Consider the following 26300-nt stretch of genomic DNA (forward strand, 5'->3'; position numbering starts at 1 on the left):
ATTTTTCAGTAGCATGTAAATTGTTTAAAAAACACCCTGAACAAACTTACCTTCAGCTAGAACTTGAAATTGGCCAGTGCTCTCTGTAATACTAGAATTAAAATAGCTTTACAATTACTGTTTTCAGTGGATATATTCTTGAGATATTAAAGATAGTGGCACCTTATGTATGTGATAGAAGGGGTCTTCTGCCACCGGTGATTACTTTTCCCCTGCCTTTGTAGAGTTATGGCTCCCCATTTCATGCAGAAGCCTGTCTGTTTGGGGTGGAGGTTTCTTATCAGTGATCCTACAAGGCTGGCAGAAGGCAGTGGGAGGGTGTAGAGAAACTTGGGTGTGCAAGCATCTGCATAGCTTACAGCCCTGGATATGTGAATTGGGGTCACTATACAAAAGCTGGATAGCCTTCAGGAAAGCACCTGTACCTTACCTGGTCACACAAGCACTCTTGCACTGGGGAGTAGCAGAATCTGGGTTATGCAACTTTCTCTGCTCCCACTTTCTTCACAACACTTATCCCTTCTCTGAACTAACAGCTGCCTTCTCCCTTTAACGTTCTCTGCTCAGCCTCCCAGGCAGAGGGACTGGTGCTTCTGGGGAAATTTAAATATTAATTATAAACATTTAGCATACAAATCTGCTCCCCTTTAAAAAGAAAATCTTATTAACAACCAATGCTGCTGCTACTTTCCCACCCCAATAGGCAAGTGCTTGAAGAGAGATGAGTGGTCAGTATTGTTACCAAAAGGTCAAACTCGGGCTGTGGAGGAGCACCTAGGGAAGTGCATAGCAGAGGCCAAGTCTCTCCCTCTAAGCAATCTACTAGCAGCACCTTTATGTGTAAATCAGGAATTACTAGCTGAACTGTCTTAGCTAACTTTGGCAGATCACAGGAAGAGAAAGCGGTCTCTGGAGTAGTAAAAACCCTTTATAGGTCATATTGCAAAGACGTCAGTTCTGCCAAGTAGAAAATAGTAAGCCATTGCAGCTGTTGGACTGGTATGTTTGTGTCTGCTAGGACCTAAGCAGCTGCACTTTGGTTCACCTGTAGACTTCCAGGAGTCTGACTACAGCACAAAATCAAGCATGCTGAAATATTCTGACCTAAAGTCAGAAAGCAATAGATTATTAGATCCAGCTCTGCAGAAAAGGGTAACAAAAAATTAACATGATGAGGCCTGCAGGCTTATTAAAATGTTCCTGTTCAGGGTATCAGATTGTTGCCAGATCTGAAAGAATGAATATGGGTACTTGTCCACAGGCAGAAGGCAAATGAGATTAATGTTGTCTTTGTGCCTATATCAGGATTAAAAGGGAACAAGGAAATTTAAGATTTCTAGATAAGTGAGGCCTCAGTGGAACCGTTTCAGGAATTAAAAGAGAAAAAGAGGATGATATACAAGGGGAGATTTCTAGCATCAAGGAATGGCTTATTGAGAAAAAGAAAAAAATAAACTCATAAAAGAATAAAACTCATTAAACAGAAGAGATGCTTTCCTGCAAAATTCCTGCAGTGGCCTTGCATAGTCCAACATGAATTATTTTTCTGTAGTCAACTGACACGTTTTAAAGTAATGCAATAGATTCCAGCCTACTATGGTCCTTTTATATACTTCCAGTAGAGCAAAAGAAGTGACAGAACCTTAGCCAAAAAGAAATAAGAATATATAAATTCTGAAGCATCAATGCTAATTAACAGGAACTTATCTGATAAGAATGAAAAAAAACAACAAACCCTTACATGGTTCAGTCTGTCATTCTTTATTCATAATCTAATCATTTATATGGCCCAGGCTCATTACTACGGCAACCCAAGTGGCCTAGGGTGTGAAAGGTACAGCAGGCAAGGGTTGCTGGACCTACTGTATATACACCCCTTCCCAACTGTCATATAGACATGAAGAGAACATTCATTGGTACAGAGGGAGATCCAACTGTGCCTCCTTTCCTCTTTAAAATGATGGAGGGGGCATGAGGAGACAGTGATGTCAGACCCAGTTCTTTGTCTATGGCTTTCTCCTTTCTGTTCCATTACAATCCTGAAAAGAGGTAAAAATAAATGTTAAGCCAGCACCATGGAACAGCCCCATGTGATTCTTCAGCTAGACAATACTGGTTCCAGTCCATAATTAACAAGGGCAAAGCCCAAAGCCCATAAACAAGCTTCCTGTGCTGATAACTACACACAATTTAAGCTGATTGTGTGGCTGAAAACATGGAATGCACCAATTTGACAATAACTGCAAACTTTTCAGAGGAAAACCTGGCCAGGGGACTGTGGAAAAGAGGATTAACAAAGGACATGTATTCACTAAACTGATATGGAAAAATTATAGAATGTTTGTGCTACTGAACCTCTAAAGGAAACACATGCACTCCACATAAAATATACTACCCCATTTCATCTTATGCCACTTGCCTTGTCCTCATTAAGTAATATTTGATGTAGAGTAGATAAAGAGTTGAAATAATACAAGACTGGGAGCAATCAAAGTTTAATCTTTATTATTATAAGCCATCATAATGTATATAAATCTTCACCCTGAAGAATCGGAGTACTCTTAAGACTGCATACATAAGGATCAGTCACCACATGAGAATGCAAGCTTTGGTATGGAATACAAGTCATCTTCTGAATTAATAGGGGATTTTTTAAGTAGACAGAATGTAAAAAAGTTGGAATTAGCTTAGGACACCTAAGCTACCCCTGCCACACTTGTAATGGGGCAATGGTCCCCAAACTGGGGGGCATGGGGGAACATCGGGGGGTGCAGTGAGGCCTGGGCCAACCTGGGGAGGGAGCACCACCCAGCACCGCTCCCAGCCCTGCTCCCAACCAGAGGGGCACGGACCCATTCCATTACAGGTAAGGGGGAGCACGAGAGGAAAAGTTTGGGCACCACTGTGCTACGTTAATACAAATAGTAATATGAACCATCAAATTCTGTAGTCACTACAAATAGCCAGTTTGTTTTATATCTGACCAAATGACAAGACTTTGAACACATTACCAGTTTCGTTCTAGCTCAAAAGCAAGTCATCTACAGCATTTCTGTATTCTTTAGACTAGGTCTCATTCAAATACTGATACGGTCTGATCCGGATCCAGCATATATATATAAGATCATAGACAGAGGTAGTACATAGCAGGTTTTTATGGGATCAAGCACCAGTACTGAATGTACAGCAGTTTTCCAAAGCAGTAGCCGTCTACATCACCCAGTTACATAATACCCTCCCTCTCCCATGCCAAACAGGTAATACAAGTAATTGAACTGTTAGTGGCACTGATGTCATACCTTTAATCATCATCATCATCATCCTCTGGGACAAAGATATCATGTTCCTCGAGCAAGGCTGCAAAATTCTTACTGATCTGAGTCCCGATGTAGAGGAAAGGGATCACAACGGTAAATACTCGTAGGAGGCCAAAGGGCATCTATACATGTTCAGTCAAAACAAATTAATCTCTATCAGCAAGTTCCATTTTGGATCAACTGATGTGCATTAATCTAACAGAGCAAGGAGGGAACTTTAAAGTTCTGAGACCACATCTAGAATATTGTGTTCTGTTTTGAGCATTCTGAAAGATATTAATAACCTAGAGGGAATTCAGAGAAAAGAAACAAAACTGATTAAAGATTAGAATGAAAAAAATTAAGTGTGTAAGGAACCAGAAGAATTCTTCTGGGTGATAAAGGGATATAATTAGGAGTAATAGCACTAAAACATCTACGTTTCCTCTACAATGTAAATATTTTCTATATTAAGATATCCAGCTACAGCAATCCTGTTCCCAACCACTTACAGCAGTCTTGTAGCATACATGACATCATTCTGTATTTTACCCATATTCCCAAATTGTGCTATTGGACTTTGCAAAGCTGCAGTACCCTTTGGAAACATGTATATAACATGCCTCCAAACCCATTTCCACTGCAAGACTAAACCATATTGTAACAACGTCCTCCAACAAGATATATTTTGTTGAACAGAAGGGACTTTATTAGATAGAACAGTCTCCTAAGGAAATGGTGGTATTAAACCCAATCAATAGTAATTTAAAAGTTAGTCAGAACATTGAATATTATTAAACAGAACGGTGAAATCCTGTATGGTAACTCCTCACTTAACATCCTCCCGCTTAACGTTCTTTTGAAGTTATATCGTTGCTCCATTAGGGAACATACTTGTTTAAAGTTGTGCAATGCTCCTTTATAACGTCACAAGGGAGCACTGCACAAGTTCCTCTTCTCCACCTCCTCTCTGCTTCTCTCCGGCCAGCTTTGAAGACGAAAACACGGCTTCTCTCTGGCCGCTGGGTGCACGGCTGCCCCTGCTCCTCCTGAATCCTCCAGCCCGTGCTTGCAGGACCGCATTCCGAAAGGGGCTTTAAAGCTGCAGGCCAGGGCCCCGGGGCCCCCTTAGCCCAGAAGCCTGCAGCCCCCAAAGCCCCTGCGTTCTGGGTGGCCCTGCCTGTTGGGGGGGAGGGCAGCTCCCAGAATCGTGGCTCCCAGAATCACGGCCATGGGGGCGGTGCCATGCTGCACAGAGCCACCTGCACACCCCCTGCACAAAACAGGAGCTGCCCCAGGTAAGTGTTCTGCACCACCTGCCTGCCACCGAGCCCCCTCCTGCACCCTAACTCCCTCCCAGACCCCACACCCCACCCTGAGCGCTCTCCTGCACCCTAACTCCCTCCCAGACTCCGCACTCCTAGCCCTGAGCCCCAGGGGCACCTCCCTACCACATTACAGTACATTACTGTACAGTACATAATGCCTTTTGTTTGTCCCAAAAAATTTTCCTTGGAACCTAACCCCCTGCATTTACATTAAATCTTATGGGAATATTGGGTTCATTGAACATTGTTTCACTTAAAGTTGCATTTTTCAGGGCCATAATAACTACAACGTTAAGTGAGGAGTTACTGTATGTTCATCCACTGAGCTCTTTGTTATGAAGCAACTTTATTATTCTATAGCACCCTTCATCCTGCAGTATCCTAATGGATTTAATCCTATGGATTAAATACACAGGGAACACTCAGCCACCACTGTAATGCACCTGGAAAAAGGCAGTTCTGTTTGCATCAAGGAAGGAAAATGAAGAACTTCTGCCTTACTCTTGCAAAAAGTGTCACTGGATTTCATAATAACCATGAGTGACCAGGGTTTTTATTTTATAGCATACCTGAAAAATTGCACCTCAGGTAATACAAGGTCCCCAATACCGTGCTGGACAGTTGGTTCTGTAGTAACTCAGGGGAAAGATGGCCACCTCTGTGATCACCAATACTATTTCCAGTATTACCATATTATGACTTGTCCCAGGCAAGCCTAGCCAGCCTGTTCAGTTTATGAGAGCTGACAAGACCACAGCCGGAGCTGATAGGACTTAATTCTAATCTACTATAACGTGAACATCACTGGGCAGTCGGACACACTGGCTTCCCGCATCCCACACAGCCCTCTTAAAAAGGTCGCTGTTTCACACACTGGTTTTAACAACCCAGCATGTTAACTAACCCTCATCCCCTCCCTTCACCCGGCTCCCTAGAGCTGCCGACGTGCTGCATCTTCCAGGCCCGTCTATGCCTCAGTAAAGTCTTTCGCTGAAGCCGAGAGCGTTGTGACCCCAAAGTATCAGAGGGGTAGCCGTGTTAGTCTGGATCTGTAAAAGCAGCAAAGAATCCTGTGGCACCTTATAGACTAACAGACGTTTTGCAGCATGAGCTTTTGTGGGGATGGCATGCATCTGAAGAAGTGGGTATTCACCCACGAAAGCTCATGCTCCAAAACGTCTGTTAGTCTATAAGGTGCCACAGGATTCGTGACCCCAAAGGAGGCACCTGTCACAGGCCGGGGCAGTAATTTCAACCCCCAGCGTCCTGCTGCCGTACCATCCTCTTCACTTGGACCCAGCGCCCCTCGCTTCCGCCAGGGTGACCAGATGTCCGATTTTACAGGGATAGTCCTGATTTTGGGGTCTTTTTCTTATATAGGCTCCTATTACCCCCACCCCATCCCAATTTCTCACACTTGCTGTCTGGTCACCCTAGCTTCCGGCCCGGTGCTGTGGCTGTTCCACTCCCTCCTCCCCGTCCCACCCATCCTGTGAGCGGGCAGCGCCGGGCCTGTGGTTCCCCCCAGGTGACACAGGCCCCCGCCTCGCAACAGTGCCGCCACCAGGGGCCGCTTCCGCATTTCAAGCGCCCCCGCAGAGCCGTTCCCATTGGGCTGGAATCTCAACTTTAATCCCGCCCGACAACGACATGGCTTGTGCCCTGATTGGCCAACCCTCCTGTCATTAACACCAACCGGCAGCTGACCGCGATCTGTGATTGGCTGTTCCCCCAGCCAGAAGGCGCCCCTCGCCCCTCACTCACTTTGGGCGGTTTGGGTAAAATGGCGCCGCTGCGAGTGACGGTCTCGCTCCGCGAAGGCACAACGGTCACTGCGGGGCCGCTCCGGAGCCCGCCAGGCCCCACCCGGCCCCGGGAACCGGCCGCTGCCGCCAACAGGCGTCCCCCCAGACCCGCCATCTTCCTGCCTTCGGCCGCCCTGCCCCGGCGTGCGCTGCTATAGCGACGCGCCCGAGCTGTCCCCGGGGCGCCGCCGCCTCCTGAAATCTCGCGATGACCGGGGAGGGGTGGGGGTATCGGGGTAAAGCGGCTGGCTCCAGTGCGCATGCGGAGGACAGGGCGGGGCCTGCTTGATTTGTCTACGTCAACCCGGCTCTGGGCGTGACGGGGCTCAGGGTGCCCGGGCTGAGTCACCTTCAACAACCCCCCCTCCCGCCCGCCAGCGGGTGTCCGCTCCCTGACCTGCCCAGCCTGTTCGCCACAAGCGCTGTCCTGGGGGCTAGGCCAGGCATCGCTGTGCCCTGCCGTGTAACAGCGGGTGCACCCGGCCCTCCTCAGTCCCCTTGGCACAGCCCTGCCTGTCCTGCTCCTTACCCACTGACCCCTCAAACAGCAGCTCTGCTCTCCCCGGGGAACCGTGCACACAGCAGCCTGCAGGACTGAACTCCAGCGCAGCGCCTTGCTTAGTGTCACAGCGCTCAGGTGTAAGGGGGGGAAAAACAGGACTAAGAATATCAACCATTCAGAAGTCATGTGATAGTTACATATAAACTGTACAGTAGAGCATAATAGATGTAACATGCTTTCTAAAGGCTAAACTGACAGGTTAACCTGCTCTCTAAAGAAGTTTCTCTCATATCCAAAGTCCACTGCAGGATTTGAGTCAAGGTTGCCTGAGGTCCAATTGTCATGAATGTAAATGCACTGCCTATTTATTTCTTAGGTGCAGGATAAAGGGTGTGTCGTCTTTGCCTTCTACTTATATCCCCAAAGTGCATGCTCTGCTCAGACTGGATAACCACCCATGGCTTAACTTTCCTGGGTACTGCTGCTGACTTCACATTTATCTGTTGATTTCATATGTGTAAATGGGCATCCATTGTGTTTGAATAGCAGTAGGGGGAAAATTAGCATGGGGAAATAGTTTTTAGTTTGTGTAATGATCCATCATGTGCCAGCAATGCCACTCTGCCATGTACATTGGCCAGACCAGACAGTCTGTACGGAAAAGAATAAATGGACACAAATCAGATGTCAAGAATTATCACGTTAAAAAACCAGTCAGAGAACACTTCAGCCTCCCTGGACACGCAATTACAGACTTAAAAGCAATTCTTCAACAAAAAGAACTTCAAAAACAGAGTCCAACGAGAAACTGCAGAACTGGAATTAATTTGCAAATCATCAAATTAGGTCTGAATAAAGACTGGAAGTGGCTGGGTCATTACACAAACCAAAAACTATTTCCCCATGCTAATTTTTCCCATACTGTTACTCACACCTTCTTGTCAACTGTTTGAAATGGGCCATCCTGATTTATCACTACAAAAGTTTTTTTCTCCTGCTGATAATAGCCCACCTTAATTGATCAGTCTTGTTAGAGTTGATATGGCAACCCCATTTTTTCATGTACTCTGTGTGTATATATATTCCTACTGTATTTTCCACTGCATGCATCTGTTGAAGTGGGTTTTAGCCCACAAAAGCTTATGCCCAAATAAACTGGTTAGTCTCTGAAGTGCCACAAGTACTCCTGTTTCTCCATCTCTGCTGTGATATAGAATCTACAAACATATTTTGAGTACCTAAACATATATTTGCAATGCTAATGACCAGCGTGACCCCAGCTTTAATTTAAAACTTCACACAACATTCTTTGGTGAACCAGAATGAACATACCAGTGTCTGGATATTCCTGTAACCCAGTTGGTCTTAAGGGGTCCTTGAGTCACAGTGGGCTCTGCAAGGACCCCATGTTCCCAGTGGAATCTCTGTCACATCCCCCTAGCCGCACTCCTGAAGAGGCAGCCTCTGACACAGCAGAGCGTTTCTCATATGCAGCCACCAGGGGCTTTTCTTGCAGCTACAGCCTCTTGGATGGCTGGAGGGGGGGCAAAGCAGTAGCCCACTAGCCCCTCTCTGGGGACACAAAAGCTGGAGGAGCAGGCAACCAGTGAGTTTCCCACCTTCTCTGAGTTGCGGTCGGGTTGGGCTACAGTCCTGTGGTGGCAGGCGGCAGACTCCAGCTAGGGGCTTTGGGCTCCATTCCCTGAATTCACCACCCCTCCCATCACCTCTGGCCTCCGCTGCCGTTCCTAGTGCCCCATTGCCCCTGGCTCCTGCTGCCTTGATACCCACCTCCCCATCCAGGGCTCAATTTGTCCCCAGGATTGCCAGGTATAAGTAAATCTGCTGTGAAAAGTGATATTTGTGTGTTTGCTAATATCACTTTTCACAGCAGACAGTAGCTAGCAAGTCTAAAAAAAAAAAAAAAGCCAACCAAAAAAGCAAAAGAAACAATAAGAAAAAAGACAAGAACATGCAAAGCACCTTATTTGTATTTCTATTCTATTTAGGTGCAGTAAAGAATAAAGACAACAGCACATTATTTTTTGTATTGAGTCTGTGAGAAAAAAAAATTCCTCCATAAATAAATTACGATTTGGATATGTATATGTGCATATTCATTTGTGTTTCCTAAAGTTAATTAAGTATGTTAGGAAAAATTATCAGAGCGGCCATCAGCAAGAGCTGGTGGCCGCACTCTGAGGCCATCAAAAAAATTGTTGTGAGAACCCCTAGACTAGATCCTTAAATGTACAGAAAAAGGCTAACCAGATTGTTTATCATTGGCTGTGGCACTCTCATCAGATTACATAGGCTAAACAGGGTCAGAGTTGGATGGAAGACCTTTAAATGAAAACCGGCAAAACAGCAGGAAGTGCTGACGCATCACAGGGCACACTTTTCCAAGTCAGTACTGTGTTAGTGTCCCAATACCATGCTGCCATCTTTCAGATAAAAGCAAGGCCCTTATTGCTTGGTAGTTATACCGAGAAAGCATTTTAGTTAGAGTAGAGGATATTGAGGATCTGTCCAGGGCAATGGGGCTAACAGGTGTAATTGCATTCTTTTGACCTAAAATTCCCATGTGATTTCTTTTATGTCAGATTCTTTATCTGGTGTCTTGATCTGTTTGGATCTGAACACTGCTGTGTAGTGTTAAATAGCTATTACATTCCACATCAGTGGTAGATGAAGTAGTGCTGGCATATAGTATACGGAGCCCACACTTCCAGGACACTGAGTGCCCTCAGTGGGGCTCTGCGCTTCCATCCCTCAGCTCATTTAAGTTATTTCCCCCCACAGCCTGGTTACTATACAAAGCAAAACACATCATTTTACACAACTCCAAACAAAAGATGCACCAATGTTTGGAATGGAGCATGTAATTAAGCAAAAGAAAACAGAAGCTGAATATCTGCAAAAAAGTTGTGAGTGGCAAGAGCTGTTAGGCTGTGGTAACCTTGATGTTGGGAGTCATTTAAAACTCTCTGAGTCAGTCAATATCAACCCACATTACAAATTCAAAAACTGTTTATTTAGCATTACTAGCTTAAAATACAAATGTTAACAAATGCACAATAATATACTGTTTTTATGTAAAATAAAGGCCATGCAAAACTGCCTTCTTTAAAAAAATATAATATCTACTTAAAGTACTTAAACACTTCAAGATAACTAGAGAGAAACATACTACAAGTTGTTTTTAGTGTTCTTTGTTAAATTGTACAGACTTTACAAGTTAATTTGGTGCTGGCGAAAGATGCTAGATTAGCAGCACAGGAGACTCATCTCTACTTAATCCACAGACCAAATACACCATCGGTGCAAGCTTCCGACCATCACCTCCTGTTACTGATCTGGAGATGCCACCTGTATGGGTGAGCAGGCAGGTCAGTCTCCATGGCTATTTGAACCTTAGGCCTCTCGACTAAAACATCACAAAAAACCACTGCAATTGGCTGGGAACAAGTATGCCACTGGGAAATAGTCTGGAACCCTAAATTCACATGGGTCCACCAGATGACATATTTTGGTTACTATCAGCCCTGTCTCAATTTGAACCAAGTGGTAAACATCATAGTGGTTGTTTTTTTGTTTCGTTTTTTTTTTTTTAACAACGAAGTGTAGGTAAATAAAGCTATAAAGCAAACAGGTCTTGAGATGAAAACCCTTCCTCAGAAGAGTATGACTTCAATTATTACTTTGGCAGGAACAGACCCAATCTTTGGCAGAGCTCATGAAGAACCACCACCAGCCTCCCTCTGTTACTGAAAAGTTATCAAGCATTTTCCTCCTGTATATGACAGAAAGAGCTTTTCTTATTGCACTAAAGATTTATTGCAAAAGACAGCATCTTGAATATCTTCAGAGGGACAGCCACCAAACTTTAAAATACTCAATCCTCTTTTGCTAGAAATTCTGTTCTGGACAGAGATTTTCACTGTTTAAGAATAGTGAAGGGGGGGAGGGGATAAAAGAATAAGCAGCCCCAACCTGAATGATTGGGAGACAAAAAGTTTGGCTAAAAGCTAGGTCTCAGTTTCTTGCAGGGGAGACTGTGCTGGCAGGCAATGACGTGTCTCCCTTGCCCTGTAATGATCTGTGTCTGTCTGAAGATAGAAAGGCAGCATGGTCCATTAACCAACTCAACTGCAGTATCAGGAAACAGAAATCCTGACCTTCTGCCTAGGGAGCAGTTCAAGGGCACAGCCAGCAGTACTGATAAGGAGGTTTGATATTCTATCCAATAGAGGGCAGTGGTGCACACACACACTAGCTAGTTGATCCCCTGGCCAAAGGAGCACTTGCCTTTGCTCAACCAGCAGAGAAAACTAACTACACATGAGCAGATCTTTGCACAGACCCAAATGTGATTGTTTTTTAAAGACACCAGGTGCCAATACCTACTATGGAACTAAGGTGGGAAAGGGATGAGGAACACCCTAAATCAGTGCATCTAAAGTCATGCTGCACCATAACCAAATGAAGTCACAAAAACATTTGTAGGGCAGGCACAAATATCACTCAATGTTTTAGTTTCTGATTATTAATAAGCAAAATTATCCCAAACACAGACACTGGTATCCTGCCTTTGGTTCACAGGACTTAGGGATATAAAGACCAAAAAAATAATTAGAAAAACACTGGATGCTTGAATATAACACTGGGTCACACTCCAAGATAACTATTTAGCGCACACAGTAGCTGTGAAGCCAGATAGCGTGAAAACTATGTATGGGATAGGCAAAATAAAAATATTAAAATAAAGCTTTTAGCAGTATTACTAACACTACTTAGTCTTATTAAAATGAGAAGAATCTTAAAAATCAAACAGACTTAAATCAATTATACTATTCCAATTTCAGCTCCAACAGCAAATAAGCTTGATTACTTATTTTCTCTTTCAGTCATTTTTACTTCTTGGTTCTCAGGCACCAGCAAAGTGCTGGTGTCTTTTGGTTTCCAACAGTGACAGGGAAGGCTTAACCTTCCCAATACCGCTGCTTTTGATTGACTTTAAAAAGTCTCAAAAATATTTCTCTCCATATTGACTTTTATAAACACTTTCTGCATCCCCAACCCCTACCAAAAAACCCCAGGACAAAACAGAAATTGGAGTCTGCACTAGTTGGCAGTGACCCCTTTAACTCATGAATGCAGTAGATATGATACAAGGAAAGAGGTGGGGATTTCAGCCAAAGAATGCTATAAAGAAACCGAAATGCAGCAGTGAATAAGAGAGAGACAGATTATGTTGTTCACAGTTCAAAGTCACGCCATTTGGGATTTTCAAAGGCACAAAGGGTGATTAGGCACCTGAAGCATTGGAAGTTGGGGGCGTGACTCCCTTTCTGCCTTTGGAAATTTCTCCTGCACAGTGTGAAGAACAAGGCTGAATGCTTCAATCAGCCAAGAAGTGGAACAGTAGCCACAAGCCGGAGACACTCATTGCTCTCACAGTATGGTTCATTAATGGTACGTGTAATTTAAAACACTGTTAAAAATCCTTTGGCTGGTAGCAGGGGTCTGCGCAATATGTTCTGCTCTGAAACAAAGTTCTTAGTAAGAGGATAGAAGGAAAGAGTAGGACAATTGTAAATACTATCTCTGCATTATATTTGCCACCAGCTTTTTACACAGTCCCTGGACTATTTGCTCTCCTTGTCCATGTATCTTAATTCCCCCCAAAGCCCAACTGCCTTTTTAACAGCAATTTGTGGCCTAGCAGCCTCTCTCTCAACTCATTTTCATTTATTGAAGCTATGGACTTGATTCACCACTGAGTTAGTCCACTTCTGAGCTGGTGAAACTCCACTGAGATCAGCAGTGACATAAAACTGGAGTGACACACTGGTGAATCTCTCTTAGTCCCAAATGCCTCTCTTCACGCCCCTCCCTCTCTGCCCCATCCCAACAGAGTGCATGATTATGTTTGTCCCTCCTCCACTGATTTTCTCCTCCCCTTCCACGTTGTATGCATGTGTTCCAGCGATGAGGCCCCACTTTTGGAAGGAGGGTCTCAGCTACAATATCATCAGAAAGATCCAGCCAAAATGTGGCTCTGGACAATTAGTGTCCTCAGCCATACCCCAAGAACTGTGACCATGTATCACATACAACACTTTGCACAACAATGCACTGTACTGAGGTTAACAACAGAAGCCTTTGGGAGTAGAGAAGTATTATTATCTCCATTTTACAGAAAGGGAGACTGAGGTTAATTGACTTGGCCAAGGCCACACAGCAGATCAGTGCCAGAGCGAGATTAGAATTTGAGAGTTCTGGTCTCCTGACCTTTGGTTCAGTCTAGAATTTGCTGCCTCTCTGGGAGTTTTGCTTCCAAGTTCACATTCAGAGAGGGGAAAATATGAGTTTATGGGGTCTCTGCAAGTCTGACTGATGGGTTTAGCAGGGTTTGGTTTGGGGTTTTTTTTTTTTGTGCCTATGAAAGTGACAGGTGGTGCACACCCAAGTATCACCAGGCCCCTACCCCTCACTGCATCCCCTTATCCTCCATAAATACTATGGCACCTAAAATACACTTGTAGATATGCTAATTCTATCATATGCAATGAGATGGGCATTGACCCACAGATCTCTGCACCCTTCACCCCTGTCAAGAATTTCCTGGGGGAGGGGCATTTGGTACCACAGACTTGTGTATATAATTACTGGTTATTGAGTCACACCTACCCTCATGCTTGATACAACCATATGATCCAGAATCCTTTGGTGGCCTTTTATGTTTCTTCTCTTTAGCCAACCCATACTATAATGCATTATTGGATATACTGTATAAGAATCTGATCCTAGTTTTGAAGGCTGGGAGTCCAATATCCATAAATCTGAGCCCATTCAAATCAGATAGACTGAGACTGGGGTAAAGCACCATCAGGGACCCATGGACCAGCCGAAACAACGGGGCCCCAAATCTGCTTGAGTCCAGGCCAGTGAGTAGTGCGAGAGGTAAACCTTCAGGTACTCTTCAGAGCAAAGGGCCCAGTTCAGCCACCCTGTTCAATCCAGTCTTAATTCACCACTGATTACTCTGGGGTTCGAAGGAATGTGAGGGTGACATAAGAATCCATTTTCTAAAACCTAACAGGCAATAGATGCTCCTTACCTCTAACCTAAGCAAATATTCAGTTGCTGACAATACATCGTAACCGATTACTCACAGAAGGCTTAACAGTAAAACAAACCACTCCATCCACTACTCCAGATTGGTAGGCAGTGAAAACAGCCACCTGAACTGAAGCAGAGCGATGATCATTTTGTGTATGCAAGTCTGGTCGCACAGACCCCACTTCACCCACTCTACAATCTGCATCCCAGATTCAAAATATACAGTTCCTGACATTTTAAAGCCGTGCTGCAATATTCCTCAAGGGAACATACACTGTCTGAGGCCCCAGAGGTGAAAACGAGGTCTTAGGACGATCTGTGTCTCTGCTAGATCCCACACTCACCCACCTACCCAGCATGCAATGATTCCAGAAAGGAAGGAGAGAAAACATTGTCACTTATTTGGCTATTTTCCTGGATGGCAGAGAGGTCACCAAGCACAACAACGATAGTGTCAAAATGGGCTTGATGTCATTCCATGCCTTGCCTTTCACAGTTCCCCACTCCTCTGGCTCTCCAGCCACTCCTTCCTTATCTCCGCAATCTCCTGACCATACCAGTTGTGTAGCTTGGAGAAACAGGCTGTCTCCGGAGACACGGGGCTTTCCTGCCCAGTCAAAGAGAGGCCAGTGGCGAGTGCTCCGCATCCACTACCAGCTGCCAAGCGCCGGCGAGGAGGCAGGGGCGGGGGTTTGGAACACCCCCCATCGTGATCAGAGCAGGAGGCTCCTGCAGGGATGTAACCACTGCCCCATGTGGAGTAACCGTTCTCCAAGATGGGAGGTTGTTCCTGGACAAGCGCCATAGCAGGATTGGACAAATGCCTTTTTCTGCCAGATGACGACTTCCTTGGAGATTTGTGGCAGGCAGCCAAGCTCTTACGGGCATCCTCCAGCTGCTTCTCCAGCTCTCTCACCACCAAACGCATGTAGTCAAAGCTGGCTCGCGAAAGCGCCTTCACCCATCCCTCCATGGTGGCCTGGCAGTCAGCCACCAGCACGTAGGCTTTGGCGCCAGCGTCATCAAAGCGGATGGCAAAGGCAAATTCCTCGGCAGCCTCGACCAGTTCCACGGTGCAGCCCTCCAGCACAACAAGCCCCAAAGGGTCCCGGCTCTCACGATCTTCAAAATAGAACAGCAGGTTTCCCTTGAGGATGAACCAGCGACGGTGGTAGGAAGTGGTGTGGTGGTGGTGATGGTGGTGCCGCTCGACACGCTTGTGGAGGAAGCCGGCATGGTCTGTCGGAGAGTCACATGTGGCATAATGCGCCACACTTCGCTCGTTCAGCTTCATCGTCCTGACAGGGCAAAGAAAGAGGTGGCAAGGGAGCCAGTTCAGTGCAAGGAACAACTCCTGCTCTGGAATAGACTATTAAGCCAGTTAGTGCAGTGTCCAATCTTCTCAAGTAGCAGCCACCGCTTAATATTGAAGAGGAAGGTGTAAACCCCCCACACTGCACCTTACAAAGCAGTACTAGACCCTGGGAGAAACTTTATCCTGATTCCAGCAAATAGTCATCATGATGTCTTTCGTACAATGTTTAATACTAAGTGTCAGTGCAGATGTTGGGCCAGATCATCAACCAGCATAAAAGAAGCACAGCTCCTCTGAAGTCAGGGGAGCTGTGCCAGTTTACACCAGCTGAACATCTGTGGCCTTTTATTCTGTTTTATTCAAACAAATGATTACTTCTTTAAATGTTTGTGAATTTCACTATTTAGTTGAATATCCTGCAGCAGTGAATTCCACAAATTAATTGTGTGTCACTTAAGAGGTATTTCCCCTTTATTCCTTTTACATCAGTTGTCTCTTAATGCCTCCGAATGCTCTCTTACTCTAGTATTATGGGACAGGATAAACAGAAGGCATCTTTCAAACTGAGCAAAGTCTGTTACCTCCCCTCTGCAGCAAATGCTTCCCCTGTCCTCCCACTTGTCACCTACAAGACCAGCAGCCCTCAGCCCAGTCCCCTTCCTTCAAGGCAGTAGCCTAGCTTGCCCAGAATGTGGACAGATCGGGGATGGGGGCAAGGAGATACCATACCTTACCAGCTATGATGGTCAGACTGCAGCTCACTGGCCTCTTCCCTGAACAGGCTTGGTCTTTGACAAGGGTCCACAGTGCTCCATCCTTCTGCTCACCACATCCAGTCAGAGGGAAGGTACCAAAGAGAAGGTCACAGAGACTAGGGCACCAGGGAACTGAAACACAAGGTCACATCACTCAGATATATATTCTCCATCATAAAGTCAATAGAATGAACCTGAGCAGAGTTCACACTAATGGCAAGGCTGAGTACAAGATTACCTGAACCACACTGTCAGGACCTGCCGAGCTCAGACACTCAGCCATTGGGTGAAAAGGGAGTTCCAGTCTAGATGGAAATACTGAACTGACCCCAACCCAGCCTTGTGTGGTCCAGTACTGCCAGTAGCTGATGGAAGAATGAATTTTAAACCGTTTTCCTTTGAAATACATATGCAGCTCAATTCTCAAGGCTGGAAATAGATTCTGTGGTTGATTCTGGATCCTGAACAGCTTTTTTTGTTTACAGAAGCATTTCCATTTACCATCTGCAACCCTGTACTGTGCAATCCAACACACAGTATACAGTGGATCATACAGAACAATGTTATGAGTGCAGTCCTTTTACTTTTCCAGCCTGCTGGCACATGTTCTCCAGCTAAAACTTAGGACAAAGAAATGCACAAAACAGGATGAACTGGATTATAAACCATGACTTTCACCTCCACCCAATCCGCATTCCGGATTCCCCTCCCAGAGCCACCTGGAGGATTCAGGGGGCCTGGGGCAAAGCGAGGGAGCTGCGGCGCTTGTACTCACCCAGCAGCGGCCCAGGTCTTCAGCAGCATTTCGGCAGCGGGGGGCCCTTCAGTCGCTCCACGTCTTCAGCAGCACTGAAGGGACCCCTGCCGCAATGCCGCCGAAGACCCAGACTGCCACCGGGCCCTCTGGGTGGCCCTGTCCCCTCCCCCTACATTCCTGCCCCATCAATTAGACTATAAAATCCCCCCATCCCCAAATATTCCAAAGTGTTCCTCCCTAGGCTGTGCTCTTCAGGCAGGGACACAGGGCCCAGTTCTCCTCTCACTTCAGTTGGAAGTGATTCCATTGACCAGTGTAAGTGAGAGGAGAAACAGGCCCTGCTTTTTCATGGGTGTATGGACAGCACATAAATTGTGGGTACCACTGGAATACATTAATATACAGTAAGTCTTCACTACCCTCCCGCAATGTCCTGAAACCCTCCATGTCACCTACTGTATATCTGAGAACTCTGGAAATAAACCCTGGGGATACCTCTTCACTGAATTCAGCGTTTACTCCTGCTCTTGGGTTTTGTACAAGGGACCTCTTTAGAGTATATCCCCACTCTTGCTCACAATACAGGCACCAGAATCTCTCTGCATTTTCCTCAACCTCTGACCATTCACAAATCAACACCCTTAACTCTTCAAGGGTCCCGAGTCCCAACAGCAGAGAAACATTTATACAGAAGGCTGAGCCATACAGGAAAAATTCCATATTGTGCAGGGACTTTGTTTTTATTTGTCTGCAAAAGGCCTGGCCCCTTTTTGCTGTTACGTACACAAAAAGAACAATCATCTTGTTCACATAAAGGATGTGGTTACCTCTGGGTGGCTGGTAGGAGCAGCCAATTTTCTAAGCCCATGATTCCAAATGCAAATGGGAAGACTCACAGAAAGGGAAGTTTTGCTGTTTCAATACTCTTTTCCCAGAGAAATGAAAATCTAAAAAGGGCGGGGGGAAGGAGGGAGGATTTCCATGCACAAAAGAGAAGATCAATGTACAGCAAAGTAAATATATTAGGCCAGATTTTCAGCTGGTATAAACTATCATAACTCCATTAAAGTCAATGGAGCTATGCCAGTTTATACCAGCTAAGGATCTGGCCTACTGGTGTTGTGCCTGTGTATTTATGTTAGTTGAGTTACACTGGTTTGATGCCAGTGAACAACGAAGAATTAGGTCCTCTGCTCTTAAAACAAGATTAACAATGAAAATAATCAATGATGGTGCACACATCACTTTGACTTCAAGGGCCTCAAAACTAGACTCTCTGGCTACAAGCTGGCGACCACCCACACCAAGCCCACAACTTTTAAAGATTCTATAAAGAAAAATCAGAGCTTTGTTTGAAGCAGGCTGCAGACACATGTGCTCAGAGCTCCAGCCTAGCGCAAAGGTACTGACAAGCTTTAAAAGGGACAATGTTTCAGAGTATGCTACAGATGCCATGACTGGACTGCGATCTCTAAAAATTGGTCAAAATTCATCCACCATATAGTAAAACAATTCATGCATCAAACCTAATGTCTAAAACCACACATTAAAAGATTGCAAAGTGCTCCTGTACTACCGTAATGAGGACCACATAAGTACCCAAAATAGAAATACAGAACCTGCAATCTTAATGACAACCAATCAGCATATGCAACCCAGCTATCAGTTCTTGCAGCACCGCCCACAAAGTGACCAGCAGCAAATTAGTGCTCACTTCTGAGGACTCTACAATAAACAAGCTAGCGCACGCAGTCCCACTGTTCATACACAGCCCCACAAACGACTGCTTTCAACCTATTGGAGAGACAAAGTGGGCAAGGTCATGTCTTTTATTGGACCCCCTTCTGTTGGTAGGGTGACCAGACAGCAAGTGTGAAAAAGCAGGACGGGGTGGGGGATAACAGGAGCCAATATAGGAAAAAGACCCAAAAATCAGGACTGTCCTTATAAATTCGGGACATCTGGTCACCCTATCTGTTGGTGAGAGAGACATGCTTTTGAGCTTGCACAGAGAAGCTTGTCTCTCTCACCAACAGAAGTTGGTCCAATAAAAGACATTACCTCACCCACCTTGTCTCTCTAATACCCCAGACCAACACAACTACAACTACACAGCCTCCAGCCTGGTTGTTCCAAATGATCCTACAGTAACAAATTGTGACACTGGAAGGCCAGGTGCCAGCTCTTGCCAAGGTTGCAGCCATTAGCTAAGAACTGACAAGCTCATAGCTGGAGATCAGACCAGCTCATTTATGTGTTAGGTCTGGTCTAAACTACAAACTTCTGTCTGTATAACTATGTTGCTCAGGAGTGTGGAAAATTCACACCCCTGAGTGACGTAGTTATACTGACCTAATCCCCAGTGTAGACAGCGCTAGGTTGATGGGAGGGCTTCTTCCATTGCCATAGCTATCACCTCTCTGGGATGGGGAGTACCTACGCCAGCAGAAGAAGCTCTCCCATCAGCAAAGATAGTGTCTTCAACAAGTGCTACAGTGGCACAGCTGCACCAGTGCAGTGCTGTAACCGTAGACAAGTGTTTAGTGTTGCTCAAAATAGATATTAGTCTACTAAGAATGTATTTAGTGTTTAGACTCTAAAGAATGTATGTAAATTGCTGTATGCATTAATCTTATCTGTAATGTCTCTATTCCAGGCTGTAAGGAAATGTGTAGGTTTTGCTTTGTAACTTTGAAAATGTTTGCTCTAAACTTGTGAACTCAGATGGGGAAAGTGTTCCCCCCCCCCCCCCGCCCATCCAGAAAAACCATCAAAAATCAGATGGGCCATCAAGGACCATCACAATACCAAGGACTGGTGAATGGCTCTATTGCACCCTGGAAATGCTCTGGCAAGAAAGCTTGTCTTACCGTCTTGGAGGCTGAATGAAGGAAATAAAATAAAGTCACAGGAAAATGTTCCATCTCTTTTCTATTTGAACTCTCACAAGGCCAGAGACACTAAACTGAAGCCAGAGATCCCAGGGTTTACCCCTGGGTGGATCTGCCCCCCTAAAAGACATTTTGAACTGACAGATCTCTACAACTCTGTCACTCTTAGGATTTAGATTGCAATTCATTTATGTGCCTGTTTGCTTGCTTTAACCTGTAAATGACTCTCTCGTTTATTTTTCCTGGTTTATAAACCTCTAGATAGTTTATTACAGGACTGGCTCCAGGCATTGTCTTTGTCTAGGATACCCACTGATCTGGGGTAAGTGACTGGTCTCTTGGGACTGGGAGCAACCTGAATATTTTGTGATTTTTAGTGTAACTCAGCTGTTCTCAACCAGGGGTCCAAGGCCCCCTGGAAGGCCCCAAGCACATTTCCGGGGGTCTGCCAAGCAGGGCCGGCATTAGACTCTCTGGGGCCCAGGAAGAAAGCAGAAGCCATGCTGCCCCGAGCCCTGCCACCCGGGGCCAAAGGCAAAGCCTGGGCAGCTTCGGTGTGGGGCTATGAGCAATTGCCCTGCTTGCTACCCCCTAATGTAGGCCCTCACTTTTATATGCAGAAAAACAGTTTTTGTGGCACAGGTTGGCACTGGAGTTTTTCTAGCACGTTTGGTGGGGGGGCAGGGTTCAGAAAGAAAAAGGTTGAGAACCCCTGGTGTAAGCAACCATTTATCACTAAGTCCAGCTTCCCTGGATGACAAGATAAACTGGAGAATCTAAGGGAACTGACGTCTGTGACTCCATGGTCAGACTGTTACAGTGATCCAGGGGTTCACATTTGTCACTGGCTTGGTGCAATCTAACTATAGAACCTACCCCCAGTTTGGGCTGTCTACCCTGTTTTGACAGTCTGCTCTGTCACTCCAGACACAGTGACACAAACAACCGCCTACTACCCCAGCCCTCATGCCGCTGAAACAACAGATCATGGCATGCAGCCGCCATGCTCACAAACATTCCTACAATAACACAGAACCACAAGGAATTCCTCTACTCAACACAGAGCCGTCAGCGTGCAAAGCCCCAGCACTCATGAGCGTTCTTTCACTAACAAACTTGCAGAGAGTGTCCAATGCCCCATAGCCACCCTACAACAAACCGGTGTGTTCAGCCCAGCACTTCCAAACACACAAGCCATCACATATACTGCCAATGCCCCAAATGCCCCCTTCCCTCAAGTACCCCCTCTGCACTCGGAGGTCACTGTACATTCCTCTCAGCTGTATACATTTCCCACTTTTCCTGCCTCTTTTCTAGCAGCTTTTCAAGAGGAGATTTTCGCAAACTAACCTGAGCCACAGACCATCCTTCTCCTAAAAGCTGTTCATTTCTAATTTCCCCTGCTGCTGTTGAAGAATGAGACCTTTTCCTGCTACCGCTCTGCATCACAGTTTGTGCCACTATGTAATCTGTAGCTATGACAACTGTAATGTCACAAATCTGTTACTTCAGCCACCCCTTTGGGGTTAAGCACCTTAATGGGGGAGGAAGCTGTCTGGTGTAAACACAGTTCTAGCTAATTAGAATTTTAAAGTTAATTTAGTGCTAGCGAAAAGCACTGGATTTTCAGTGGAGGGGTTCACAGATTCTAAGGCCACAAGGGACAATTGTGATCTGACTCCTGTATAACACAGGCCAAAGAACTTCCCAAAATAATTCCTAGAGCAGATCTTTTAGAAAAAAACATCTGATTGTGATTTTAAAATCATCACTGATGGAGATTCCACCTTGGTAAATTATTCCAATGATTAATTACTCTCACTATGAAAAATGTACACCTCATTTCCAGTCTGAATGTGTCCAGCTTCAACTTCCAGCCATTACATCATGTTATACTTTTTTCTGCTAGATTGAAGAGCTCCTTATTAAATATTTGTTCCCCATGTAGATACTTTTACACTGTAATCAAGTCTGTAATTCAAAAAGAATTTGAAGAGCAACTAGCAAAAGACACAAAAACTAACACCAATTTTTTTAAAGTAGATCAGAATCAGGAAGCCTGTCAAACAATCAGTGGGGCCACAGGACGATCACCATGCTAAAGGAGAAGCTAAATCAGGGGTTCTCAGACTGGGGGTCAGGACCCCTCAGGGGGTTGTGAGGTTATTACATGGTGGGGGTCGCAAGCTGTCAACCTCCACCCCAAACCCTGCTTGGCCTCCAGCATTTATAATGGTGTTAAATATATAAAAAAGTGTTTTTAATTTATAAGGGGGGGTCACACACAGAGTCTTGCTATATGAAAGGGTCAGCAGTACAAATGTTTGAGAGCCACTGAGCTAAATGAATTCTTTGCCTCAGTCTTCACTGATTTACCCCTTCATGTAACACCCTTTGTTCCTACTTGTAGCTTCTAGCTGTAATCAAATTCATATTGTTTGCTTGCATGCTGTTTACCAAGTGATCTAGTTCTCTTTGTTATTTGCTTCTACCCTGTTCTCTTGGAATCATAGAATATCAGGGTTAGGAAGGACCTCAGGAGATCATCTAGTCTAAACCTGTGCTTAAAGGGGGACCAATCCCCAATTAAATCACCCAACAGATTTTTACCCCATATCCCTAAACAGACCCCTCAAGGATTGAACTCACAACTCTGGGTTTAGCAGGCCAATGCTCCAACCAGGACCGGTGCTAGGGGTTTGAGCGCCCTAGGCGGACGGCAATTTCGCCGCCCCGCGCGCTGGTCCTGCAGCTCCGCTGGAGCTACCGCAGTGGTGCCTGCGGAGGGTCCGGTGCTCCGTGGCTCCGGTGGAGCTGCCGCAGTCGTGCCTGCGAGAGGTCCACCGGAGCCACGCGAGCAGCCGACCGTCCGCAGGTACGACTGCGGCAGCTCCACAGGAGCCACGGAGCACCAGACCCACCGCAGGCACCACTGCAGCAGCTCCACTGGAGCCGCCTGCCGCTCCCTCCGGCAAAACGGCGCCCACCATTTATTCTGGCGCCCTAGGCGATTGCCTAGGCTGCCTATATGGTAGCGCCAGCCCTGGCTTCAACCACTGAGCTATCTCCCCCCCCCACTTTCATTATTTGCTACTTCCACAATTTTTGTGTCATCTGCAAACTTTATCAGTGATGAGTTTATGTTTTCTTCCAGGTCATTGATAAAGATGTTAAGTAGCGTAGGGCAGCAGTTCTCAACCAGGGGCCCAGTGCACCCCAGAGGATCACGAGCAGGTTTCAGGGGGTCAGCCAAGAAGGGCTAGCATTAGACTCTATGAGGCCTAGGGCAGAAAGCCCAACCCTGAGCCTGAGCCCAAGTCCCGCCATCCAGGGCTGAAGCCAAAGCCCAAGCAACTTAGCTTCACAGGGCACCCTGTGGCATGGGGCCCTAAGCAGTTGCCCTGCTGGCTACATCCTAATGCTGTCCTGGGCTTGTATATGCAGAAAAACAGTTGTGGGGGCACAGGTAGACTGTGGACTTTTTATAGCTTGTTGGGGGGAGGGGGTGGCTCAGAAAGAAAATGTTTGAGAACTCCTGGTGTAGAGCCAAGAACTGATCCCTGTGGGTCCCCACTAGAAACACACCCATTTGATGATGATTTCCCATTGACAGTTACATTTTGAGACCTATCAGTGAGCCAGTTTTTAATCCACTTGTGTGCTGTGTTAAATCCCATCACTCTCCTTTTCTAACCAAGACATCTCCCAGCACCAAGTCCGGGGCCATATAGTATGTTATGAAATCCTGGCAGCTCCACTGAAGTCAACAGGAAATTTGTTATTGACTTCAACGGACCTGGGATTTCACCCTGGCAGCCTACTGTACTAGGGCCTCAGGTTTGGGAGATTCCAGGACATTCAGCCCTGGAGCTCTTTGCCGAGACCACCAGCATTGGAGGGGGAGGGGGGTAATAGGCTCCCCAGCTAGGGCCTGCTATGACGCCAATCCCCCAGCCACTGGCTAAGCCTGATTGAAGCAGGAGGGCCTGTTGGGGGAGGAGGGTCCCCCTGGTTCTAGCAAAGGGGGGCGCTGTGCTCCTCCCCACTGGCCTTTCCTGGAACCCCCGCCCTTTGGGAACCGACCGGAGGCATTTCACACAGGCCACTAGCCCCAGGCTGGCGCGCTCACGCCCCGGGGCTCCTGGCTGCTGGGACACCTCTGCCCTCGCCCAGCGGGCTTGGGAGACGGGATCGCAGCTGCACGGGCGGTCTGGCCTGCTCGCTGTCCCTCTCCCCTAGCGCCGGTGGCTCCAGGGCCGCGGGCCGCCCCAGTGTGTTACTCACCGCCGCCGGCAAAGCCCGTCCCCCTGCCCCGGCCGCCCTGCCCGCTCCGCTCCGCTCGCTACAAGTTGGGGCAGCTGCTCGGCGCCGCCACGGTACAAAACCCGGAGGACCGCGCAGCCAGTGGAACAGCTGGGACTCGGCGGGATCCATTCACACAGTCCCGGGCGGAGCCGGGCGCCAGGATTCCGAGGAGATCCGGGTTTTCCACTAGGCTTGAGTTTACATAGAGGGGCGGCTGGTCTCAGTCCCCCCACCCCCAGGGCCTGGGAGCCACGTAAGAACTGGACCCAAGCGCTACGCCGCTTCTGATCTGTCTTCATGCCCTTCAAACCTCCCCTTCCCCGCTGACTCTAGATTAGGCTGTGCTTTGACACCGGGCTCCTGCTGCGCGTATTGTGCGGTCCTGCATCCACGAGCCAAACTTGCACCCAGTTCAGCTGCAGAGAGGGAAAAAGTTACTAGTCGTGACTGCACAGGCACTTGCATGTGTCTGTCCCTATGTAGGTGGGACAGTCCCTACAGTGGGGTGGGGTCACAGAGCAACTGTCCTTTCCCCACCTTCCACTCCCGTGTATTTCAATGGCGTGAAAGGGCTTTTCCTGCTTTTCTCGCCTAGCGTTCGGATGCGCCCAGACTACATAAAACCACACACCCTGCTGGTTAACTGTAGCGCTGCCTGATCCTGCTGTCCCTTTTTCCACTGCATGATGGCTCTTTTATGTTGCTCCACTGCCATAAAGGGGCAATACAGGGTGACCAGATGTCTTGATTTTATAGGGACAGTCCTGATATTCAGGGCTTTTTCTTATATAGGCGTCTCTTACCCCCTATCCCTTGTCCCCATTTTTCACACTTGCCGTCTGGTGACCCTAGAGCCATATAGCTGGTGGAGCCAACTCTGAAGGATACCCCTGGCACAGAGGGGGCTCCCCACTTGGCATAGAGCTATACGAAGGGCCAGCATAGTGAGTGTGCCAAGGAAAGAAAGCCCAGCACTCCAACTATGTTTGGCTGCTGCAATGGCCCAGAACTAAGGCTACAACTTTTTCACTGAGGTCAAGGATGTCATGGAATCCATAAATTCCAGTGACCTCCGTGACTTCAGCCCCGGCTGGGAGCTGTGGGGCTCCTGACTGCCATGGGTGGCAGGGGGACCTTGGAGCACCAAGCTGCCATGGGCAGTGGGGGGCCCCAGAGCTCCAAACCCCTATAGGTGGTGGGGAACCCCAGAGCTTGGAGTGGGTCCCTACAGCTGCCCAGACGCTGCAGACAATGTGTGGACCCTGCAGCTGAGCTCCCCATTTTGTTATGGATATTTTTAGTAAAAGTCATGGACGGGTCAGAGACTTCTGTGAATTTTTCTTTATTGCCTGTGACTTTTACTAAAAATATCCATGACAAAATCTTAGCCTTACTCATAAGGGCCCCCACAACTGCCCTACCTTTCACCAGAATAAGGCTTAACACCACCTTTGCCCTCCCCTGACTCCTAGTGCTGAGATGGAAGAGGGCAGAATTGCAGTCTGCAAGGCAATGATCTAACTCAGGGGTAGGCAACCTATGGCACACATGCCGAAGGCGGCATGCAAGCTGATTTTCAGTGGCACTCACACTGCCCAGGTCCTGGCCACCGGTCTGGGGGGCTCTGCATTTTAATTTAATTTTAAATGAAACTTCTTAAACATTTAAAAAACCTTATTTACTTTACATACAACAATAGTTTATTTATATATTATAGACTTATAGAAAGAGACCTTCTAAAAATGTTGAAATGTATTACCGGCATGTGAAACCTTAAATTAGAGTGAATAAATGAAGACTTGGCACACCACTTCTGAAAGGTTGCCAACCCGGGTCTAACTTCTGTGTCAGGACAAACTGGTTCGCCCCATCGCTTAGGCCAACTAAGAACTCACCAGAGGCATTGCTCATCATCCAAACCAAAATAAATTCTTAACTGTAAAAAAAAAAAAGTGTTTACCTCTTGAGCATCCTGCTTTTGGAAGCAGAAGCACTGGATGGTCCCATGAATAGCTATTCTCACGGTATTTCTGGTATGGATGAAACTAGAGAAGTGCCAGAAATCTCCAGAGGGGATCTGATCTTTTGAGAGTTCCAGTCTAGTTAAGCATCTGAACTTTTAGAAACTTATTCGTGGATCCCAAGGCCAGAAGGGACCATTGTGATCATCTACTAGTCTGCTGATCCTATATAACACAGGCCATACGACTTCCCTGAAATA

The 26300-nt window shown here is 46.6% G+C and overlaps 3 protein-coding genes across 4 annotated transcripts in view; all 3 read right to left on the reverse strand.

Annotated features, from left to right (window-relative positions):
* The window catches only part of SEPTIN3 (septin 3), a 324031-nt gene that overhangs the window by 209299 nt on the left and 88432 nt on the right, over positions 1-26300 (reverse strand). The gene's annotated exons all lie outside the window — the stretch shown is intronic.
* Positions 1746-6693, reverse strand: SMDT1 (single-pass membrane protein with aspartate rich tail 1). The gene is made up of 3 exons (XM_050955367.1): positions 6389-6693; positions 3300-3439; positions 1746-2039 (listed from the first exon to the last, which is right to left on the reverse strand). Exons 1-2 carry the CDS (start codon positions 6689-6691, stop codon positions 3302-3304), a joined length of 441 nt encoding a protein of 146 aa, XP_050811324.1. The 5' UTR covers positions 6692-6693; the 3' UTR covers positions 1746-2039; positions 3300-3301.
* On the reverse strand, positions 9944-24692 carry PHETA2 (PH domain containing endocytic trafficking adaptor 2). Of its 2 annotated transcripts, none has more exons than XM_050954854.1 (3): positions 24059-24692; positions 16106-16258; positions 9944-15354 (listed from the first exon to the last, which is right to left on the reverse strand). In XM_050954854.1, exon 3 carries the CDS (start codon positions 15348-15350, stop codon positions 14547-14549), a length of 804 nt encoding a protein of 267 aa, XP_050810811.1. In that variant the 5' UTR covers positions 15351-15354; positions 16106-16258; positions 24059-24692; the 3' UTR covers positions 9944-14546. The 2 variants fall into 2 exon arrangements, with proteins under 2 accessions (XP_050810811.1, XP_050810819.1); XM_050954862.1 differs by lacking the exon at positions 24059-24692 and adding an exon at positions 21125-21256.

The sequence above is a fragment of the Gopherus flavomarginatus genome, chromosome 1, assembly GCF_025201925.1.
Source record: "Gopherus flavomarginatus isolate rGopFla2 chromosome 1, rGopFla2.mat.asm, whole genome shotgun sequence".
NCBI lineage: Eukaryota > Metazoa > Chordata > Testudines > Testudinidae > Gopherus > Gopherus flavomarginatus.

Coding starts and splice junctions, on each gene's coding strand:
- PHETA2 (XM_050954854.1), bottom strand. CDS start 15,350: ATGAAGCTGAACGAGCGAAGTGTGGCGCATTATGCCACATGTGACTCT.
- SMDT1 (XM_050955367.1), bottom strand. CDS start 6,691: ATGCGCACTGGAGCCAGCCGCTTTACCCCGATACCCCCACCCCTCCCC. Junction 3,440..6,388: donor TTTTACCCAAACCGCCCAAA/GTGAGTGAGGGG, acceptor GAACATGTATAG/ATGCCCTTTGGCCTCCTACG.